At 45.8% G+C, this 22,534-nt stretch overlaps 1 protein-coding gene across 1 annotated transcript in view; it reads left to right on the forward strand.

The window, feature by feature from the left end:
• Positions 1–395: 395 nt before the first annotated feature.
• CRACDL (CRACD like) overlaps positions 396–22,534 on the forward strand; it is a 54,821-nt gene continuing 32,682 nt past the window's right edge. The window contains 5 exon segments of the mRNA XM_004369411.3: positions 396–453; positions 4,051–4,219; positions 9,747–9,882; positions 10,219–10,383; positions 19,776–19,988. Coding sequence (XP_004369468.3) covers positions 396–453; positions 4,051–4,219; positions 9,747–9,882; positions 10,219–10,383; positions 19,776–19,988 — 741 coding nt within the window.

The raw sequence follows: 22,534 nt of genomic DNA on the forward strand, positions 1-22,534 counted from the left end.
GATTTGTGAGTGATTTTCAGTCTCTGTATTTTCTAAACTTTCTACAACGAACAAGAGAAAAACAATTTTCTCATAATTTGAGAAAAAATTTTTTTAAAGGAAGTGACCTAATCTGCATTGTGTAAATTAGTGAAGCATTTGTTCCAGTTAGATGTTTTCTGGTTAGATTGCTCCCGTCGGCCATCAGATAAACATTTACGTGACTACAAATCTTGCGGCCATGGACGTTTTTGGTCCGTACTGTCCTGGACTCTGTCCTGGACTCTGTCTTTGCTGGGAGTGTGCAGACGAGGTCATGGGCAATAAGCAGTCACCACCACCATCTCACTAATTTTTAACTTTTTCTGAACATGTTCCTTTAACATGAATTTCCATCTTATTTTAGTGAGCTGGACATGATTTCCACAAGGGTGCTTCGGGAGTCCGCAGAAGGCATTGGGGAGGATGGCACAGGTAAGGCCCTCACTGCTGCTGCTCAGGGAAAGCCCTCATGTGGTTGTGGGGCAGGAAGAGAGGCTGACAGAGCCAGGCCTTTGGGGGTTCTCCTTATGGAGAGTGAGGGTTTAGTTCATAGAGCACTCAGCTACTCCCAGACCCCCCCCCCACCATTGTCACTTGGAGAGCAGGTCCTAATTATTGAATGCCATCCAGAGACAGTGCTGCTTTCATTTCTCTGTCAGACAAGGAGGCTTTCGAAGTGATTTTCCTCATTCCTGAAGGTAAACATGTTATCAGCCTTTGATTGACTTGAAAATGAAGAAAAAGAGGCCAAATGGAATCATTTACCATCCTAGAGTATCCAGAGGTATCCAAAGGAGGCTGGACAAAGTACAGGTTGACCTAATCACCCAGAAGAAATAATTACATCAAGAGAGAGCCTTTGATCCCTCTCTTTTATGCCTTTTATTCTCTCAGGGGACTTTTATTGTATTCTCTACTAAAGCCTATGGATTAGCATCTCATAACTAACATGTTCCAAGGGTTATCCAGTTATGTAATTGGTTTGCTGTTATCCATATATTATATTACTATTTCTGTCTTGATAGAGTTGTAAAATTCAGTGATCGCCCCCACAGTGTACCTTTTCTCCAGATGAGCCATTTATACTTTCCTCAGTTTGGTAACAGAGGTCTCCATTTCTCTCTTATTTAAAGTCAAAATGTCAATAGTGATTTTCTTTGATACAGTTCAAAAGGAACAGCCTCCAAAAATATTAAATCCTAGTTGCTAGCCACTAGCATCAGCTACAAATTTCATTAAAGATTCTATTTCATAGTATTATGGATAGATTTTTCTTATTATTCCATATTAGAACCACTTTTTCTCTGTAACATTTCAGTAGATACCAAAGTATCCCAAATATAAGGTAAGGTTTTATAAATTAACCCTGAGAAAACAAGGAGTTTTAAAATTTCTCATATTATGGAACACATTTATTTTGAATAAAAAATACACTTTGAGGAAGTATTTTATTGGCCTAAAACAACCTTAGTCAATGCTCGTTTTTGATACTGTAAGTCACAAGGTCACCTTGTAGAGGTCACCTTGCAGAATCAGTTTTTAAATAGTAAGAGAAAAACTAAGTAATCATTTTTCAAATAATAGTGAGCTAGGTTATTCAGACCAACCTCCTCCTGTTGAAAAATAAAAATTCTGGGTAAGAATTTAAAAAAAGAAAAAACTTTTTGAAAGAATAAAAATACTTATAAGATAGTGAGAAATAACCAGTCCAGAGCTGAAAAAAAAAAAAAAAAAAAAAAGAGCTAAATGAGCACAGAAGCCACGTTTGCCCTGTGGCCATTTTGCCAGTCATGGTAAATGTGAATTTTATTTTCATGTCCTCGTGAGATGGGAGGGTAGGGAGAGGGTCAGATATCAAAGTGCAGGGACCGTACAAGGTGAAGCATCTAATTGAAGACATTCCCTACAATAATCTGGGAGCCGAAGGAGCTATGCACTCTGTGTAAGTGTGAACCACAGATAAGCCAACTGTTGTGAGAATTTGTAGCTTGACTTTGCATTGCCTGGGTAGTTCAGAGACTTTCACCCTTGAACTTGTTTAACAATGCTTCTAGACTGAATGTAACCCCAGGTCTCTTACAGAAGTGAACATCTTCTCTAAAGGAATATGTCTTCTATGAAATTATTACAGGAAATATTATAGTATTTTAAGCACTACAGTAAGTCAGTGATGGCCAGTCACGTAAGGAAACAGGGCAGCATGAATGAGAACCAGCAGAAACAACAGCAACAGACACCCGAAGGCATCAGATATCAGAATTATCAAATAGATGCCAGAAAACAACGGTGTGTATTACCTTTGAAGATAATAATTAAAAAAAAAAATATTTGGAAGGAAGAGGAAACTATAAAAAGTAGCATCGAACCCAGCCGGTGCAATAAGACAAGAAAAATAAATAAAAGATGCACATATTTAAAAGAAGAAATGAAACTGTCTCTGTTTGCAGATGAGATGATCATACAAAGTCTACAAAAAGAGCACCTAGAACTATTAAGTGAGTTTAGCAAGGTCACAAGATACAAGGTCAGTATACAAAAATCAATTGCATTTCTATTGACTAGCAATTAACAATCAAAAATTGAAATTTTTAAAAGTATTGTTTACAGTAATACAAAAAAATTAAATATTTAGTCATAAACCTAACAAAATATATGTAGGATCTTTATGCTGAAAAAATAAAAATAATTATTGAAAGAAATCAATGGAGACCTAAATACCTGGAGAGATATACCATATTTATTGATTGGAATACTCAGTGTCGTTAAGATGTCAGTTCTTCCCAAATCTATAGATTCAATTTAATCCCAATCAAAATCCCTTCAGGATTTTTTGCAGATATTGACAAGCTGATTCTAAAATTTATATGGAAAAACAAAAGATCTAGGATAGTTTAAACAGTTTTTAAAGAGATCAGAGTTGGAGGACTTAAACTACCTGATTTCCAGACTTACTGTAATAAGCTACAGTAATCAAGACAGTGTGCTATTGGTGATGGAGAAGAATAGGGAGTCCAAAAATAGACCCGAACAAATATGGTCAATCGAATTTTTACAAAGATGCGTGAGGCAATTCAATGGAGAAAGGATAGTCTTTGTAACAAACGGTGCTAGAACAATTGGATATACATGGGGGAAAAAATAAACTTTGATCTATACCTCAAAGATTATATAAAAGTTAACTCAAATAGACCTCAATTTAAAAGTATAAACCTTTAAAAGAAAACAACAGAGAAGATATTTATGACCTTGGATTAGGCAAGCATTCTTAGGTATCATACCAGAAGCTCAATATTGGTAAATCACATTTGACAAAGGACTGCTATCTACAATATATTCAGAACTCTCAGCATTCAGCAATAAGAAAACAAACAACTCAATTTTAAAGTGGTCAGAAGATTTTAAAAGATGCTTCACCTAAAAGATATACAGATGGCAAATAAGCACATGAAAAAATGTTCTACATCATTAGACGCTAGGTAATGCAAATTAAGGAGCTCTGGTCGCTCAACGGTTAAACGCTTGACCCCCTAACCAAAAGGTCGATGGTTTGAACCCACTGGCCACTCTGCAGGAGAAAGATGTGGCCCGTCTGCTTCTGTAAAGATTACAGCCTTGGAAACCCTGTGAGGCAGTTCTCCTCTGTCCTGTGGGGTCACTATGAGTCGGAATCAACTGGTCGACAACGCGTTTAGTTTGGTTTATGTATATTTCAGAAATGAAAGCTTGATTTCACATAACAGGAAAGTTGCTTGTGTTTTTATTCTGTGATCGTATGCTAAAGCTTACTTTATTTTTTATTAAATGTCCAAACTAAACAAATGAAGATTGGGTTTCGGTGTGTAAAAACAGTGCGCTGTGTACGTCTGTACCGTGAGAAAGACGTGAGGAGCGCGTAATCGAAGCACGGACAACAGTCTTGCTTTCTGTCCTTCGCGTACGCTTCTCACCTCCGTTTGGTGAGTCCTCCTCATATGCACACAAACACAGGCTTTTGCTTATTTATTTGTTTCTTTTTTTTAGTTTGCCTAGGAAAGAAGAAATCCAAATTCAAAACTTTTAAGAAGTTCTTTGGGAAGAAGAAGAGGAAAGAATCACCCTCTTGCACAGGAAGCAGCACCTGGAAACAAAGTCGGGAGAAGAGTGAGGACATCACCTTTGAGTCGGGGCCAGTGGGCTATGGCTCAGAGGATGAGCTTGAGTAAGTTGCCATTTCTGTCCATCAGAGATAAGCAAGGGGGTGTCTGTGCACAGGCCGGCCCACACGTTCCATTTCCCTCTCTCGGTGGCTTGCCTGGCTTCCTGATCCTGCTTTTCTTCTAGGTCATTTCACCAGAAGTTCTTTCACAGAATTGTGTTCGGGGTCTTTTCACACAGAGGGTTAGAGAAAGTTGGAGAAACTATTATTGGGCACCTGCTGTGTGCTGGGTGTTGTATCTATTAAAAGTCCCAGTAACTATGGAAGAGAAGGTATTATGTGTCACTTTGTAAATGAGCACACCAAGCCTTAGAGAAATTTCGGAACTTGCCCAATGTCTTGTAGCTGTAGGATAAACCAGGATATGGGCCCTGGTTTAATTTGGCTTAAAACTCTTTTGAGGGCCTGGATAGTAAACTAGAAAACTGCGTATCTCTAAAGTTAAACTCTGAGTAATAATAAATTTTTTCCATTAGAGAGATCAGAAACAAGAAGGAGTTTCTTGCTGTTTAGTTTTAGAAGAATCATCACCCAATAGGTATGAAAATTTGGGGCAGTCTAGTGAAGAAATCCTTTTTTTGTAAAGTTACATTCGATCAAATGTACATATCCTCCAGTTATCTCGGAAATAGTTTCTGTGACTAAAAGGAAATGAAAGAAACAGATTTGTTGCTACAACAGCTTTTGTGTTTTCTTTTCAACATCGTTGGCCTTTTAATTGGGAGGATAAAACTCTTCGTGTCCCTAAGGATTGGGGCTAGACCAAGACGGCGTCACGGGCTTCAGCCCCCGCCCTCCCCCGCTGATGTGTCCTCTCTCCCCTCCCTCCCTCCTCACCTGTCTCTTTATTTTTTTTTGTGATAAAAATATACATAATAAAACATTTGCTAATTCAACAATTTTTACAGGTGTTCTCCCGTGACACTGATTACATTCTTCCTGTTGTGCAACCATTATCACTATCCTTTTCCAAATCATTCCACCACTGTTAATATCAACAAGGAGCCCTGGGGGCGCAGTGGTTGAGCGCTTGGCTGCTAACCAAAAGGTCGGCGGTTCGAGCCCACCAGCCACTCTTCTGGAGAAAAATGTAACAGTCTGCTTCGTAAAGATTACAGCCTTGGAAACCCTATGGGGCAGTTCTAGTCTGTCCTATAGGGTCGCTATGAGTCGGAATTGACTTGCTGGCAATGGGTTTGAGTTTTTGTTTATTCGTTTCTTTGGTTTTTTATTAATGTAAACGCAGTGCCCTCTGCGCAGTAATGCCCCTTACCTGTTTTTAAAGGCGTAGAAATTCCATTGACCACTTGGTGGCACCAAACGACTAAAAAGAAGAGGTTAGGCTTTTGTTTTTCTGGTGATAGCAGCAAGCAGGATGGACCTGTCGCGTTGCACTTTATGAAGCCTGGAGGGCATGGGCTGTGCATGCATTTTAGGCAGTGAGCTTGGAACCCTTGAAGAGGAAGATGTGACCTTGATAACGTTGTTGTTTGGTGCCGTTGAGTCGATTCCAACTCACAGACAACCCCAGGTGACAGGAGAACTGCCCCATAGGGTTTCCTAGGCTGTCATCTTTACAGGAGCAGATTGCCGGGTCTTTCTTCCACAGAGTGGCTGGGTGGATTCAAACTGCCAATCTTTCGGTTAGCAGCCAAGAGCTTAACTGTTGTGCCGCCAGGGCTCCTTACCTTGACGCCAGAACCCAAAAAAAACCTGTTGCCGTCGAGTCGATTGCGATTCATGGTGAGCACGCTGCTCCTCATTAGGTGTTCTCACTTGAGCAGCCCGCGGCGGGGAGCCGTGACACCCACCCTACCCACAGCCTGTCTCTTGACGAGAACGCACAGTTCTGGTGTTGGGGAGACAGGTCTGGGAACAGGAAAGGGACCTGACTCTCAGAGCTCGGCTGAAGGGGCGAGCTGGAGTGAAATGCCCTGGCCACTTGGCCTCTCCTCCTCATCCCTGGAGCCCAGTGAAAGTGGAGACAGGGTCCTTTTCATCTTTATAGCCCCTGAACCTTGCAGGGCCTGGAGCTCAGCTGGCGAAAAGTTTGCTGAGATTGATGCTAGGAAAGGAAGCTTGGGGACGGGCTGCGATGAGGCCCAGGAAGGGCAGGTAATGTTTTTAGAGAGCAGCGTGGAGGAAGAGAGAAGGTCTTAAAGGCATTCTTGAACCTACGTGAGCACGAGCATGCCTTCAAGATTCTGTAGCAAGTACAGCCCAGAGTTGAGCTCACCCTGCCCCAGGCTTCTCGTCCGTCACCTCGGGCCAAGGTGGAAGTCGTTCCGTTTACCAAGGCACGTTGTTGCTGGCAAGCCATGTGGAACCCTGTGGGTTTAAGAAGTTGATGCCCATTTATTGTGTCTCTGTGTGTATGCGGTTATGCTTCTAAGTCTCTTACTCAGTTTCCTCTTACCACCCCACCTTCTGTTTCATGTCATTGATTTGACGGAGAAGCAGGGTCATTTGCCCTGCAAAATATCCCACATTCTGGGTTTGGGCTGAGTGCTTTCTCTTGGTATGGTTAGACTTGTTCCTACAGCCTCTAAAGTTCTGTAAACTGGTCAGTGGATCTAGAGACTTGATTAGATTAAGGTTCAATATTTTTTGGTGGAGGGGGGCAAGAAAACTTAGATGGTGCTGGGTACTTCCTGTCACATCGCATCATGAGGCACACACTTTCTGGTTGTCCCACTTTAGTGACGGGACCCGTCAGGTGATGTCAGTCTGTTCCCTCAACAACCTGCAGTGAGTGGTGTCAGCAGCCTCTGATGGCTGTTGCCTAGATCTGTTATCTCAGGCAGAGCGGTGGTTTTCTCACTCTGTCACTCATGATGCACTTGCTAGCTGGAATTCTTCTCTGAAGAACTTTTCTCAGCAAGTGTGGCTGAAGTGCAGTCTGTACAGGAAAGTCTTCCTTCTCCTTTTATCAATTCACCTTCAGAGTGATGACCTGCTACCCTGGCAGCTTCCATTGGTGACTCATGAGTTTGCTTTTCTTTGCTTTGCATTTAATTTTTTCCCAAATATCATAGTGAATACTTAGATTTTCTTACATTTGATTGGCTTTAGTCCAGGGCAGTCTTCATTCATTTTCATGCTGAAATTATCCCATTGTGGACGATTGGGAGTCACTTCAGATTATCTTCTGGGTTCTTTTGACATGATCCCGTTCGTCTTGGAAAGCTCCCTTGCTTTCTTGCACCGTGAAAAAACTCAGGTTAGTTGTGCTGGTTTCCTGCCCCCGACCTGGAATCAGCCATCTCTTCAAGGGACCCTGGTTCTTTTTATTGTGAAATGGTTTTCAGAGACTGCATTTCTGGCTGCTAGAGGCAATGATTGCTATCTGGTTCTCGTTGCTTCTAGACCTTTTCAGTGGATATTAGTAGGAAATATGTTTTATTTTTTAAGAAAAAAATAAATTATTAATTCACTGATACTTCCAGGTTGTGACACAAATTTTACTAAATTGCTCAATTCTGTATTTCTGTCTTCTTTCGTGCTAGAAGCCTTGGTTCCTAATGTTATTAACAAAACTATTTATTTTCTTTATCCTACAGTATACGTACAATACTTTCAAAACAACATTGTCGGTATTAGTGTGACTAAGGCTATTGAGTGTCATTTGATACCTTTGTAATTTTTTGTTCTTAGAATTTATCCCATTCTGGATGCAGAGTCAAAACATTGTGTTTTAAAATCACTTGAAATAAGTCTTTTCTCTGTGTGATTACACCAACAGCCTGATATATAATCAGGTTTATTTCTGGGTATTTTGGCTTCTGGGTTTTTTTTTTTTTTTTCCTTTCTAGTTTTAGAAATTATTTTATTTCCCCTTTTTGATCTAATTTTGTCTTTTAATTGTGTAAAAACATTTTTATAGTTTCAAAGGCAAAATGGTACATGTAGGCACCTTTGTACCCTGTTCCCCAGTTTTGTTCTTTCCTCACCCCAAAGGAAACGATTTTTATTCATTTTTTAAAAAATTTATCCTTCTATCATTTGCTCTTTTAAATCTAAGCAAACACTCACATCTGTTTGTATATGTTCACGCGTATGTCCACCCCCTTCTTAGGTGAAGATTGCAGAGTACAAACATTGCCTGCTCTCCCTTGTCCAGTTGTGTTTTTACCTGGTAGAACCTGGCGATGCCTGGACGTCAGTGTGTAGCCGTAACAATCTTCCTCGCCCACCGGCTCAGCTGCAGAGGCCTCCATTGTATGGAAGACCCATAGCTTGTTCAGTCAGACCCCTACTGATGGACATTTGGGTTGTTCCCAGTCTTTTGCTTGTATAAACATTGCTGTCATGAATGGCCCTGTGTGTATGGCATTCCTGCGGTCTCAACGACCAGTTATTCCCAAGCTGGAGGTATTAGGGCAGGGTTCAGATTCCCGAAGGGTGTGGATGTGCTCTGGCCCAGCGTGGGAGGAAATCCAGGTGTGCGTGTGATCTTTATGTTAAGAGTGTGGCAGGAAGGGCTTGGGTCGCTTCACTGTGCTTGATTCCCTCCCGGAAATGTGAGGATCTACCCTTCAGGGAGCCGCAGGCTTCTCACATGCAGACTTACTATTGTGGGCCAGAAAGAAGTTTAGGGAGAAGAAAGCCCATTAACCAACACAGTTGGATCTACAGTGGGCCAGGGCCACAGCTAAGAGTCCGTCTGCCCCACAGGGGACAGGATGCCCGGGAGGGCGGACCCAGTGCAAGATGCCGGGTGTGTGCAGAGACTAGCTTTCCTTCCTTCACCATTGGCTCCATCACGTCCTTCCACCTATTGTTCAGCCGTCACTGCTAGGAAAATCTGACAGCTAGTTCCCACATCCTCTTACGAAGGCTGGTGAATTCCCTCTGAGTCAGTTCCAAGTCTGAGCCTCGAACTCGATGCGGAGAGGGGGCTGGGATGGTAGTGAAAGAAGAGCTCCATCTAGCTCCAGGACCTAGGCCCAGAGGTCAGGTTGCACAGTTCACGTAAGGGCATGGCTTTGCAGAGTTGAAGTTCTCATTTCAAACATAGCCATGGATGTGTGCTTTGGAGGGGCTTGTGGGGATCCATCCCTCAGGCAGGCCCTCAGCCTTCTGTGCAGACACGGCCTCTGGCCCACCGAAGGTCTGTTTGTTTGCCCACAAGAAATGACTTCACTTTCTCCAGGCATCCACAACACACTCCTACGGACCCCAGGGGGCTGGGCTGAGGCCGCCTGCCAGCCCTTCCTTTCTGCATCCTGCTGTCTCGGACCCCACACCTCGTCACGCCTTGGTTTGTTCATTAATAAAAAGAATCCACACAGCTTTCAGAGCTGTCAGGAAAATGCCTGTCTCTACAGTGCTCCTAAGAGTTGGTTGTTGTATTGGACAAAGTGTTGTATTGGATAAATTGAAGTCAGGGGCAATTAAAAAATCAGTGCAGCAAAGGGCTCGTTGTATGATGTGCCGTTAACTCACATCCCCTTTTGTGTTCATCCTGGGCACCCGAGGGGTCAGTGGAGCTGGAGATGGGCAGAGTCTCACAGTGCCTCTTTCCTCCTAGGGAGTCAAGGGGCGTGCTGGGCAGCCGGGCCCTCTCACACGACAGTATTTTCATCCCTGAGTCAGGACAGGATGCTGCTCGGCCTGTGCGGGTGTTTTCCCAAGAAAATGTGTCTGATCGGATCAAAGCTCTGCAGGTAACGCTTTTTACTTGGCAGCGTCACTTGGAAATTATGGCAAAGAGATTTTTAAATTGTTTCTGCTGGTTTTATTTGATGTATGTTAAAGCATAATCACACGCACATTGCAAAGCAGAAGACACACCAAGTTAGTAACAGCTGGGTCTTGATTCATGCTAAGTCATAGCCGCTCATTTTCAAGGTGGCGCCAGGAGAGCTGGTGGCTCTTTCAGTTTAGCCCTGTGCACCAGGCAAGAGTGTGGAAAATAGTTCCCGAATGAGTGAATAGGAGGAGGACTTGCCGATAAATGTCGCGGGTGAAATTAAGAGCAAATGTTCTTTCTTCCAATCTAGTTAAAAATACAGTGTCATGTGAAAATGGGGCCACCGCCTCCCCCTGGGGGACTTCCTATCAAGCGTGGAGATGATACTGGCATGAGCTCTGAGGACGATGGGCTGCCCAGGAGCCCCCCGGAGATGTCCCTGCTGCACGATGGTGGCCCTGGCACAACCGTAAAGGCAAGTGCACCTCCTTGTGCCCCCGTTGTCACCTGCCATGTGGGGCACCTGAGGAGCCCTGGTTGTCCCTGTGTGTTTTCTGAAGATCTCTGTGGTAGGTGTGGTCATCTCGGTGTGGGCCAGCAGATGTTCCGGGCCAGGTCACTAGAACCCACAGTTAGTCTTTGGGCTGTATTTCTTTTCATTCTTTGAGCAGAAATTCAGGTCTTGTAAGGAGATGTGGTTTTAATAACGTTTGTCGTGATGGTTACCAGTCGGATACAGTCGATCAACCCTGTACCTTGTAATTCTTGTCTGGTGACCAGACTAGTCACCCCATTTAAAAGAAGTGAAACACATCTGTGTCTGTTTTCTGTTGGCATGACATTTGGCCAGAGGGAGAAGGAAGTGGTAAGTGTACATAGGACTTAATGTAGATTCCCATTTCTCTGAGCCTATGACTGTGAGAACTTGTTGGGTTAGGGGCAGAAATGTGAGGTGTGGTGCTGGTAAACACAGCTGCAGAGAAAGTTTGACAAGCAGGGGAGGTGTGTATGACCTCAGCAGGTGGAACTGGTCTTGAAACCACCTTCCCCCATTAGAATCAGCAAGGAGGAGGCTGAGGACTTGGAGCTCATTCTCATGCACACACAACATACCTCATGATGCCACCATTTTAAACCCATACAATGTCTTTGTACATAAAACACCAAAACCCCCTGCTATCGAGTTGATTCCAACTCATAGCAACCCTATAGGACAGAGTAGAGCTACTCCATAGGGTTTCCAAGGAGCGACTGGTAGATTCGAACTGCTGACCTTTTGGTTAACAGCCTGAGCTCTTAACCAGCATACCACCAGGGCTCGTAAATGATAATATATGTTATTATTTTTCCCTGGTAGACAAGCCTGTCGGGTGGATAGAAGTTGGAGTTACCCATGATACACTTGAAAAACAGTGAAAGGCCCCAGTCTTGTTTTTATAACCTCACGCCTGCCTGTGTCACCCTCAGAGCCTGGCCACCTCTGCCCTGGGAAAGGGGCTGTCCGTCAGGGAGTCGCGGGGCCTTCATTGGGATTCACTGGTGTTTCAGTCTCCTAGGACTGCCAAGCAGGACATCCTAACGTGGGTGGCTTAAAGAACAGAAATTTATTTTCTTATAGTTTTGGAGTCTAGGAGTTCAAATTCAGGGAATCAGCCAAGTCAGTTCCTTTTGAGGCCCCTAAGAGAGGAACAGTCCCATGCCTCTTTCCCAGTTTCTCTTAGCTGCTGGCAATCCTTAACATCCTTGGCGTCTTCTCTGTGAGTGTGACCCTGTTTCTCTGTCTGTCCTCTCTGTCCAGTCATGTAGGATGAGGACCCGTACTTCTCCAGTATGACGTCGCAACAGGTAACGCCTGCAAAGGAAACCCCTATTTCCCCAAACAAGGTCACGTTCACGGGTACACGGGTTAGGACTTCAGTGTATCTTTTGGGAGGCACAGTGCAATCCACAACAATTGTCTTGCAGATGCTGATCTGATCTGAATTACATTCAGAAGCTACTTAAATTGGACAGTCAGAGAGGACCCCTCACCCCAACAAAGGCAGAAGAAGGAGTACTTACCCAGTCTGTGTGCATTTGTGGGTTTTCAGAGTGCCACTGATGCCAGAGCACGCGGAAGAGTGTGAGCTGGCTGAGTTTAAACAAGCTCCCACATCGGGCTTCGCACAGGACTGGCTAGAGGTTGATTCTTTTCTGCTGCAGAGTAGGCCTGTCCCTGGGGTCCCAGGAGGGTGGGCCTCTCAGCACGTGCTCTCTCTCCTCAGGGTGGAAGAAGGGAGGACAAGGAGGATGGTTTAGCTCATCTCTTGGACTGTGAGCCGATCCTGTGCGCTTTAACACCTTAAGACCTTAAAATACTAGAAGAGAAAGTGGACAGGCCTGTGGCTTCCCACAGTGTAGTTACCACGTGAAGGACACAGTGTTTCGTCGGCGCCCTCTGCGTGTGGAGCTTCAGTGCTGCAGCCTGGGGACCAGTTGAGAATGTGTACATTCCGGGCCATGCAGTGGGCAGATAGATGTCCATCTGGAGCCACCTCATTGCTGCCTGTTGACTGATCACCCTCATTCCATCCCAAAGTTCTCTGACTCACACGAGCGTCGTTGTTCTCTGAGTTTAGCTGGAACAGGCAGTGAAGAAGGAGGATAGGGAATCCCTAACCCCGTTCGTTAAGGCGAGCCCCGCTCCCAACCCGCAGAACAACGACATGCAGAGTCCAACATGAGCTGGGCCGGAGCCCCTTGCACGGGCCGACGCTGACCACATCTTTCTCGACAGCCGTCTGGCGGTAGTTACTTTATGAAAAAGGTTCTGAGATTTTATCAGTTGTTGGGCTAATATGAACAACCCACAAGCTTCACAGGATACCAAAATTTGGGCCTTTAAGACTTAAAAAAAAAAAAAAAAGGCCATCTTTATCATGGTATCGAAGACACAGTGATTACATTTTATACCTTGCAAGTTTTTTGTGGACAATTAGCCGATGGCGAGGAAGAAACAATGCACCCTTTCAGACGTGCTTATGTAACGTGGTATTTGATACAATGGTGCCTTAAATCCCCAGAGGGTGGGATTGTGGGCTGTTACCTTCTCCTGTTTTGACACCTTGCACAGGCCCACATGCTTGGCAGAGAAACTTTTTGAAGATTATTGTCAAGAAAAGTCTTCAGTAGCAAGTAGTTGATGAGACTGCCTGATGAAATAAGTTTTCAGGAACTACGTGAAGTTCTTTTTTTTTTTTTATTTTTTATTTCTGTACCATGGGAGGTAGCAACGACTGATGAAACTTTATCCGGTGATTTGTAGAGTAAATTTATGCGTAACTAGTCATGTTCTAGGTTTCTTGCCATTAAGCAGGAAATGCTGGTTGGAGGGTGTTGAACCGGTAAGTCTTCTGCCCTGTGTGATGAGGGAAGGTAATGTAGTGGAAAGAACATGGACTTTGGCAGCAGATGGACAAAACCTGCCTCTCTAGTAAAGAGTGAGGCCTTGGGCAAGTTCTGTCACCTCTTAGAATCTGTGTCCTCAGAGAACTTTAGAGAGGATTACATGAGGTCAGGTGGATCGGTGTCTCCCCTTCCCATGAAAGGAATGGCCAGCAGGAGCCCAGGCCTAGCATACTTCTCTTCCTCGACCCCACCGTCACTGCTTCACGTCTGCTGACCATTCCCTCATCTACTTCTCCCTGGCTGGGACCCTCTTTTTGAGGACAAACATTATAAGGCACTTGTCACCCAGGGTCACCACAGAAAAAGTCTCTGATCCCCAAGTTGTCTCCTCATGCCCTTTGAGCCACGTCACCCCCTACAAAGGGCCCTATGTTAAACTTTCAAATCTTCTTCTAGAATCTTCCAGAAGCATCTAGATTTCAAGACAAACTGGGTGACTAGGAGTAAGCAGTGCTCTAGATGCTGCCAGCCTACTGATGGAAATACCAGCCAGCTTCTCTGCCCCTTCATTCTTCTCACATTCCTCCCACAGACCCGACCTCCGCGTAGTTACTTCACTGATCAAGGACAGGACTCATGATTCTCCTCAGTCATCAAGGTGTTGGTCTTTCCCACTCACAGCGACCCTGTAGGACAGAGTAGAACTGCCCCATAGAGTTTCCAAGGCTGTAATCTTTACGTTCCCACTGAGCAGCTGGTGGGTTTGAACTGGCTGACCTTTCGGTTAGCAGCCAAGCACTTAACCACTGTGCCGTCAGGGCTCCTTTTGGTCCTTCCAGGCCCCAGGAACTCTCAGAATGACAGCAGAGATGGAGAAGTGAGAGTTTGTGGCGAGAGAAGTTCCATTTCCTAGATCGTCTACCACTTTGCCCACGTCACAGAGATCACTGCTCTGAGTGTCAGGAAGTAGAGCTTGCCAAGGTCACCGAGATTGTGGCCAGAGTGGGCCTGAGCCCAGGACTGTCCCCTCTTTCCACGGCACTCTTCACCACCTCACTGCTCTCGAGGAGAGACAGTGCAAACGCAGGGTGGCCCAGTGGAGGAGGAACAGGGGCTGTTCTCCTCTGGGCCCTTCAAGATGTGGAGCTTCCAGGGGGGTGGCTGAAGTACCAGTGTGGTCACAGACAACACAGTCTTCCTCATTCCCATGGTCACTGCATTTGCAAAGCAGCTGATCTTGTGTGTTCTCTTGAGTCCCAGACCCACTCATTGCGGCTGAGTCCATTCTGACTCATACCTCCCCTAGAGGACAGAGCAGAACTGCCCCGAAGGGTCTCAAGGAGCAGCTGTTGGATTCGAACTGCCTACTTTCTGGTCAGCAGCTGAGCGCTTAACCACTGCACCACCACAGTGAGAGAAGAACACACATCCTGCAAAGACATGGACATAAAGTCACGGGGTTTGCCTGGGACAGGCGGGGAAGAACAGGTGGTCTGTAACCCCGTTTATTAAGGAGAAAGCCCAACTCCAAACCAGGTGTTTATACTTCTTTCCTCTAAGCAAGGGAAAGAATTAAGGATTCTGTATGATTTTGAAAGGGACATATCCTGTTTGTGACCCTTCAGGAGGATTGTCTGAGAAGGGTATCACTTGCCCAATCTGAGGTTACTTCCTGAGTCATTAGCTACAACCGACTCATCGCAACCCTATAGGACAGAGTAGAACTGCCCCATGGAGTTTCCAAGACTGTAATCTTTATGGAAGCAGACTGCCACATCTTTCTCCCACAGAGTGGCTGGTGGGTTCGAACTTTTCGGTTGGCAGCCGAGCACTTTAACCACTGCGCCACCAGGGATCCTTTTAGCTACAACAGTGGAGGCCGCGCTGCTGGTACAGATGGAGTCGTGGCCACTAGTTCTGCAGTTTGTTTTAAAAGTAATTTTTCAGGCTTTACCCTGTAAGTACCAGAGTAGCTAAACGAGAGGACTAAAATACAATAGATGTTGTTCACCTAGAACCCTTTCTCCCTCATATTAGTAATTGTCTCCAGTCAGTTTACAGGGATGAACTTTCTACTCCATGAGAAAATATAAGGGACCTTTATGTTAACATGGAGCCCTGGTGGCGTGGTGGTGAAGAGCTTTTCTGCTAACCAAAAGGTTGACGGCTCAAATCCACCAGCTGCTCCTGGGAAACCGTGGGACAGTACTGCTCGGTGCTGTGGGGTCGCTGTGAGTCCGAATGGACTCGCTGGTCATGGGTTTGGTTGCTTTGTTTTTGTGTCAGTTCCTTGCAGGGACCGGTCCCTCTGCTGGAGCCTGTGTCTTCAGCGGTCGCATCCTTCTGGTGTCCCCTCTAGTGCAGCCAAGGTTATTGAGCGCCTGCCCTGTGTGGGGCTCCAAGCCAGAAACCGGTTGCCATCGAGTCGATTCCTACTCATGGCACCCCCATGTGTGTCAGAGTAGAGGTGTGCTCCATAGGGTTTTCAGTGACGGTGACCTTTCAGAAGCAGGTCACCAGGCTTTTCTTCTGAGGTGCCACTGGGTGGGTTCAAACTGCCAACCTTTTAGTTCATAGACAAGCACAAACCATTTGCACCACCCAGGGGCTGTCACTGAGCTGTGAACTAGTGAGATATTCATAACTTAACAGATGGCGACTTGAAACCAGATTCCCCCGAGAGGACGTGTGAAGAAGCAGAAACCTTCCAGAATGAACAAATGAAGCTACAGTGATGGAATGCTGGGTGGTGAGCTTGGCACTTCCTGTGCCCCAGCCCCTAAAATCACGTCTCTGGGCCACCCAGAGACAGGACCAAGCTGGACTCTGCCCTTGGAGAAGTCGGACTGGTCTCTTTGATCGGAGAAAGCAGCCCATATCTAAAAAGGCCCTGTGCCAGCTGATACGGGGAGGGTGACGACAAAGTCATCCTGCTAGGCTGTCCCTACAGGTCCTCTGCTTGTTATGGGAAGTGTGTGACCGGTTTTCAGGGGTTGGCCTCTGAGGGTTGGATTTTATGTGTCAGCTTGGCTGGGTTTTAGTACGTGGTGGTTTGGTCAAATGCTAGTCTAGATGTTGTTGTGAAGATACTTTGTGGATGTGATTAACATCACAGTCAGCTGAAGTTGTCAAGAAAAGGAGATTACACTTGATTATGTGGGTGGGCCTTATCCGATCATTTGAAGGCCTTAAGAACAGAAATACTTGAGGTTTACGAAGAAGAAGGAATTCCGCCTTGAGACGGTTACATAGAAGTCCTGCCTGAGTTTCTAGCCTGCCGCCTACACTACAGATTTTGGACTTGCTAGCCCACACGATTGCATGAACCAGTTCCCTAAAATAGATCTGTTTATTGACTCAATGGCAACTAACAACAGCACACACACACACACACACACACACATATGTATGTATGCATATATGTATGTGTATGTATATATGTATAAAGATACATATTTTCATCCATATGTTTTGTTGTTGTTGCTATTGTTGTTAGGTGCCGACCTGTAGTGACCCCATGTACAATAGTCAGAAACACTGTCCGCTCCTGGGCCATCCTCACAATCGTTGCTATGCTTGAGCCCATTGTTGCAGCCATTGTGTCAATCCATCTCGTTAAGGGTCTTCCTCTTTTTTGCTAACCCTCTACTTTACCAAGCATGATGTCCTTCTCCAGGGACTGGTCCCTCCTGATAACATGTCCAAAGTACGTGAGATGAAGTCTCACCATCCTTGCTTCTAAGGAGCATTCTGGCTGTACTTCTTCCAAGACAGATGTGTTTGTTCTTCTGGCAGGCCATGGTATATTCAATATTCTTCCCCATTCATTGTCCAGCTTTTGCATGCATATGAGGAGATTGAAAACACCGTGGCTTGGGTCAGGCGCACCTTAGTCCTCAAAGTGACGTCTTTGCTTTTTAACACTTTAAAGAGATATTTTGCAGCAGATGTCCCTAATGCTGTACGTCGTTTGATTTCTTGACTGCTGCTTCCATGGGTTTTGATTGTGGATCCAAGTAAGTTGAAATTCTTGACAACTTCAGTATTTTCACCATTTATTATGATGTTGCTTATTGGTTCAGTTGTGAGGATTTTTGTTTCCTGTTGAGGTGTAATCCATACCGAAGGCTGTGGTCTTTGATCTTCGTCAGTAAGTGCTTCAAGTCCTCTTAATTTAAGCAAGCAAGGCTGTGTTATGTGCATATCACAGGTTGTTGATGAGTCTTCCTCCAATCCTGATACTATGTTCTTCTTCATATACTCCAGTTTCTCAGATTTTTGCCAGCATACAGATTGAATAAGTATGGTGTAAGGATACAACCTTGACGCACACCTTTGCTGACTTTAAGCCATGCAGTATCCCCTTGTTCTGTTCGAATGACTGCCTCTTGGTCTATGTACAGGTTCTGCATGAACACAATTAAGTGTTATGGAATTCCTGTTCTTTGCAATGTTGTCCATAATTTGTTATGATCTGCACAGTCAAATGCCTTTGCATAGTCGATAAAAGATAGGTAAACATCTTTCTGGTATTCTCTGCTTTCAGCCAGGATCCATCTGACCTCAGCAGTGATATCCCTTGTACCACATCCTCTTCTAAATCTGGCTTGAATTTCTGGCAGTTCCCTGTCAATGTACTGCTGCAACTGTTTTTTAATTATCTTCAGCAAAATTTTACTTGTGTGTGATATTAATGATATTTTTTATAATTTATGCATTCTGTTGAATCACCTTTCTTTGTAATGGGCACAAGTAGGGATCCTTTCCAGTCGGTTGGCCAGGTAGCCATCTTCCAAGTTGCTTGGCATAGACAAGTGAGCACTTCCAGCGCTGCATTTGTTTGTTGAAACATCGCAATTGGTATTCCGTCAGTTCCTGGAGCCTTGTTTTTCACCAGTGCCTTCAGTGCAGCTTGGACTTCATCCTTCAGTACCATCAGTTCTTGATCATATGCTACCTCCTGAAATGGTTGAACTTTGACCAATTCTTTTTGGTACAGTGACTCTGTGTATTCCTTCCATCTTCTTTTGATGCTTCCTGCATTGTTCAGTATTTTGCCCAGAGAATCCTTCAATATTGCAACTCGAGGCTTGAATTTTTTTCAGTTCTTTCAGCTTGAAAAATGCCAAGTGTGCTTCCCTTTTGGTTTTCTAACTCGAGGTCTTTGAACATTTCTTTATAATACTTTGTCTTCTTGAGCGGCCCTTTAAATCTTCTGTTTAGCGCTTTTACTTCATCGTTTCTTCCCTTTGCTTCAGGTGCTGTATGTTTCAGAGCAAGTTTCAGAATCTCTTCTGACATCCATTTTGGTCTTTTCTTTCTTTCTTGTCTTTTTAATGACCTTTTGCTTTCTTCATGTATGATGTCCTTGGCAACATTCCACAACTCGTCTGGTCTTTGGTTATTAGTGTTCAATGCATGAAATCTATTCTTGAGATGGTCTGTAAATTCAGGTAGGATATACTCAAAGTATATCCACCTTGGCTCTTGTGGACTTGTTTTAATTTTCTTCAGCCTCAACTTGAACTTACATATGAGCAGCTGATGGTCTGTTCCACAGTTTTGCCCTGGTCTTGTTCTTACTGGTGATACTGAGCTTCTCCATCGTCTCTGTCCACAGATGTAGTTGATTTGATTCCTGCTCATTCCATCCAGTGAGGTCTACATGTATAGTAGCCGTCTGTGTTGTTGAAAAAAGGCATTTCCAATGAATAAATCACTGGTCTTGCAATATTCTATCATTCGATCTCCCACATCATTTCTATCACCAAGGCCATATTTTCCAACTACTGATCCTTCTTTGTGTCCAGCTTTCTCATTCCAATTATCAGTAATTATCAATGCAACTTGATTGCACATTTGATCAATTTCCAACTGTAGAAGTTGGTAAAAAAAATCTTCAGTTTCTTTATATTTGACATTAATGGTTGGTGTGTAAATCCATATATACATACATATATATAAACCTTTCGAGGATTCTGACTCATTGGTGACCCCACGTGTGTCAGAGTAGAACTGTACTGCGTAGGGTTTTCAAGGGTTGATTTTTTGGAATTCGATCTCTAGACCTTTCTTCCAAGGTGCCTCTGGGTGGACTTGAACCTCCAACCTTTCGGTTACCAGCCAAGTGCTTAGCCATTTGCACCATCCTGGCGTGTCATATGTATGTATATATATATAGTATGTATATATTCATGTACATACATGTGTCCATACGTATATATCCATCCCCTGGTGGGTCGGTTTCTCTGGAGAATGCTAACTGATACATGGCCCAACATGTTAAACTCCCAGCCATGGACCTTGTAAAGGAGCATCACGACACCCTTCCTGGTGAGAGTGAGATTTAAACTCTTTCCCCACAAGCCCAGAGACAGTGTGAGAAGACTAAGCACAATAAAAGGGGCGAGGGACGGTTGGCTGCGCCGGTTTCACGCTGTGATTTTAATGCTTGATGGGTTTTCTCCTTGCCCCATCCAGGTCTCTTTGGTTTCTTCCTCCCGGCCGCTGTCTCCAGACCACACGAGTGATGCCTCGGTCTCCCCCCGGACTTCAGACAGCGGCATCGCGCCCACGGCTGATTTCAGCTACCCCCCAGAATTCTCCTCCTGCCTGGACAACTCTGCCGCCAAACACAAGCTCCTGGTTAAGCCCCGCAACCAGCGGTCGAGTAAAATGAGGCGGCTGTCTTCGGTGCGTGGCGTCTTCCTACCCCCAGGGGCAGGGTGGCAGGTGTGGCAGCCCCTCTGCCTTCTCTCAGAAGGGTCACGTGCCTTCTCTGAGCACACACCCGTGGTTGATGGGCCCACGCTGCAGGGGGCTTGGCTGGCCTGTATCAGCATAAATCAGATGTGTCATTCCCCTGCATCCGCACTGCATTCATTCATTCTGCCGATACTCATTAAGACCCTACTGTGTGCTGAGTGGAGCCCTAGTGGCACAGTAGCTAAGAGTCCGGCAGTTTCGCAGTTTGAATCCACCAGGTGCTCCTTGGAAACCCCATGGGGCAGTTCTTCTCTGTCCTAGAGGGTCACTATGGGTCGGAATCAACTCCACGGCAGCGGGTTTGATGTGCTAAGTGCCTGCTGCCCTCCTGTTGTGCTCAGTGGGAAGCCCACTCCTCACCGTGGCCTTCGGGGCCTGGTGAGATCCGGCCTGCCCACCCCCGGACTTCTCTTGCATCCCGCTGACCGCTGTGGCCTCCTGTTCGCCTCTCGAGCTCTGCAGGCTGCCTCCTGCTCAGGCCTTGGTACTTGATGTATTCTGTGCCCGACTGTGGCTTCCTCTCCTGACGGGCCCCTGGACGGCCTTCAGGTCTCGGCTCAGAGGTCCTCTCCCCAGAGAGGCTCACCCAGACCATCTCACTGAAAGAAGCCCCCCACCCTCACCTCACCACGTTCAGTTCCTTCTCAGCCCCCCATCACACGCACAACAGTGACCTTTACAAATGTCGGTGTTCACTTGCTTATTGCCCGCCTTCTCGGAGACCTTGTCCAGCTGTACCTCTAGCCTAGAACAACGCGTGCCCCAGAGCTGCCACTCACTAGTCCTTTATTGAATGAATGAGTGAGTGAATGAAGAACAGAGGAAGATGTTAAACACTAGAGTGGTTACTGCCTTGGGCTAGGACCTTGCTTGTGGAATGCTGGCCTCATGGCATCAGTGGGTTAGAGGCCCACGTGGGGTCATTGCCTTCTCCCTGACTGACGGAGCCTGCAGGGCCTTTCCCCTGGAGAGAGTGGGGCCAGCCTGGCCACAGGGAACGACGGCGCTAAGAGCGGCTCACAGACTGACGTGCTCTTTCTCCTTTCCTACTTCCATCTTCCTTTATTCACTCACAAGGGCTCATTAAGCCAGGCTCTGGGGGCAGACGCAGTGGTGAGCAAAGCAGACACGGACCCACCCTTCAGGTGCCTGTAGTCGAGCGACGGAGACTAACAGATAGTCACGCTCCCATGTGCTGACACTCTGGGAAGCTGCAGCGAAAGGTCAGGGTGCTGCTGGAGAAATTAACAAGAGGCCTTGATATAGTGGGCTGGGAAGGGGAGAACCCTGGGAGGAGGCAGAGTTAGCTAGGCATGTGTGAAGGGAAAAGCATTTCAGGCAGACGGAACAGTATGTACAGAGGCCCTGAGCCAAGAAAAAAACCAAACCTGTTGCCGTTGAGTTGATTCTGACTCATAGTGACTCTATAGGACAGAGTAGAATTGCTCCATAGAGTTTCCAAGGAGTGGCTGGTGGATTCGAACTGCCAAGCTTTTAGTTAGCAGCCAAATTCTTAACCATTGCACCACCAGGGCTCCCCTGAGCCAATAGACAGGAAATAAAAGAAGAGGCTGCTTTGTAATCCCTTCATTTTTTTTTTTTTTTTTAATTGCTCTAAGGCTGAGCTGTCCTCTATAGTAGCCACTAGCCCCATGTGGCTTAATTAAAATGGAAACTTCAGTTCCACAGTCTCACTAGCCTCATCTCAAGTGCTCATTAGTCGCCTGTGGCCAGTGGCTTCCATAGCGGGCAGTGCAGAAAGTTCTGTTGCACAGCACTGCTCCAGGGGAGCTTCTGGCTGCTGAAATTCTCAGCAGCTCAGTTCTCCCAACGGAATAATAACAATCAAACAAAAAGTGGGGGGGGGAGTTGCTTTTCCAACCTGAAAAGCAAGTTGTTTCTATCAGTTCTTGCCACGATTGCGGGGTGTTGAAGAAGCACCCACCACAAGCTGGGTGCTTTTGCTGGAGACGGTGGGGCAGTTCAGGATTTCAGGAGCTCCCTGTAGGGTGGGTTTTCCTGCAGGCACGTGGAGTGCGCTGTTTAAACTCACGTCGGCGGTGCTGAGCTTTGAGGGGAACTAATGCTGGAGGAGGAAGCAAGGTGGAGGCGACCTTCAGGCTGGGCTCCCTGGTCCAAGGTAGAGACTCGAGTATTTGTGCACACACTTATGCCTCCAGAGCGTTTACAGGGAAAGGCTGGGTGCTGTGGGGCTTCATGCGGTCCATAACCCTATGCATCCCTGTGTCCTAGTGCTGGATTGAGCCACAGTGCCAGGGATGGAGGCAGCTCACTGCTGGCCCTCAGGTGCCAGCTTTACCCCCATGGGGATGTCTTTGGCCCAGGCAGGGGAGTGTGTAACCAGCCGCAGCCTGGCCAAGACATGGTGACAGAGGGAAGCCTGGCTCACGTACCAGATGGAAATGCAGCATCCCCTTCCTCTGCCCCTTGGCAGAACTGTTACTCTCGTTCTT

This window comes from Trichechus manatus, unplaced genomic scaffold (genome assembly GCF_000243295.1).
Source record: "Trichechus manatus latirostris isolate Lorelei unplaced genomic scaffold, TriManLat1.0 scaffold00004, whole genome shotgun sequence".
NCBI classification, from domain to species: domain Eukaryota; kingdom Metazoa; phylum Chordata; class Mammalia; order Sirenia; family Trichechidae; genus Trichechus; species Trichechus manatus.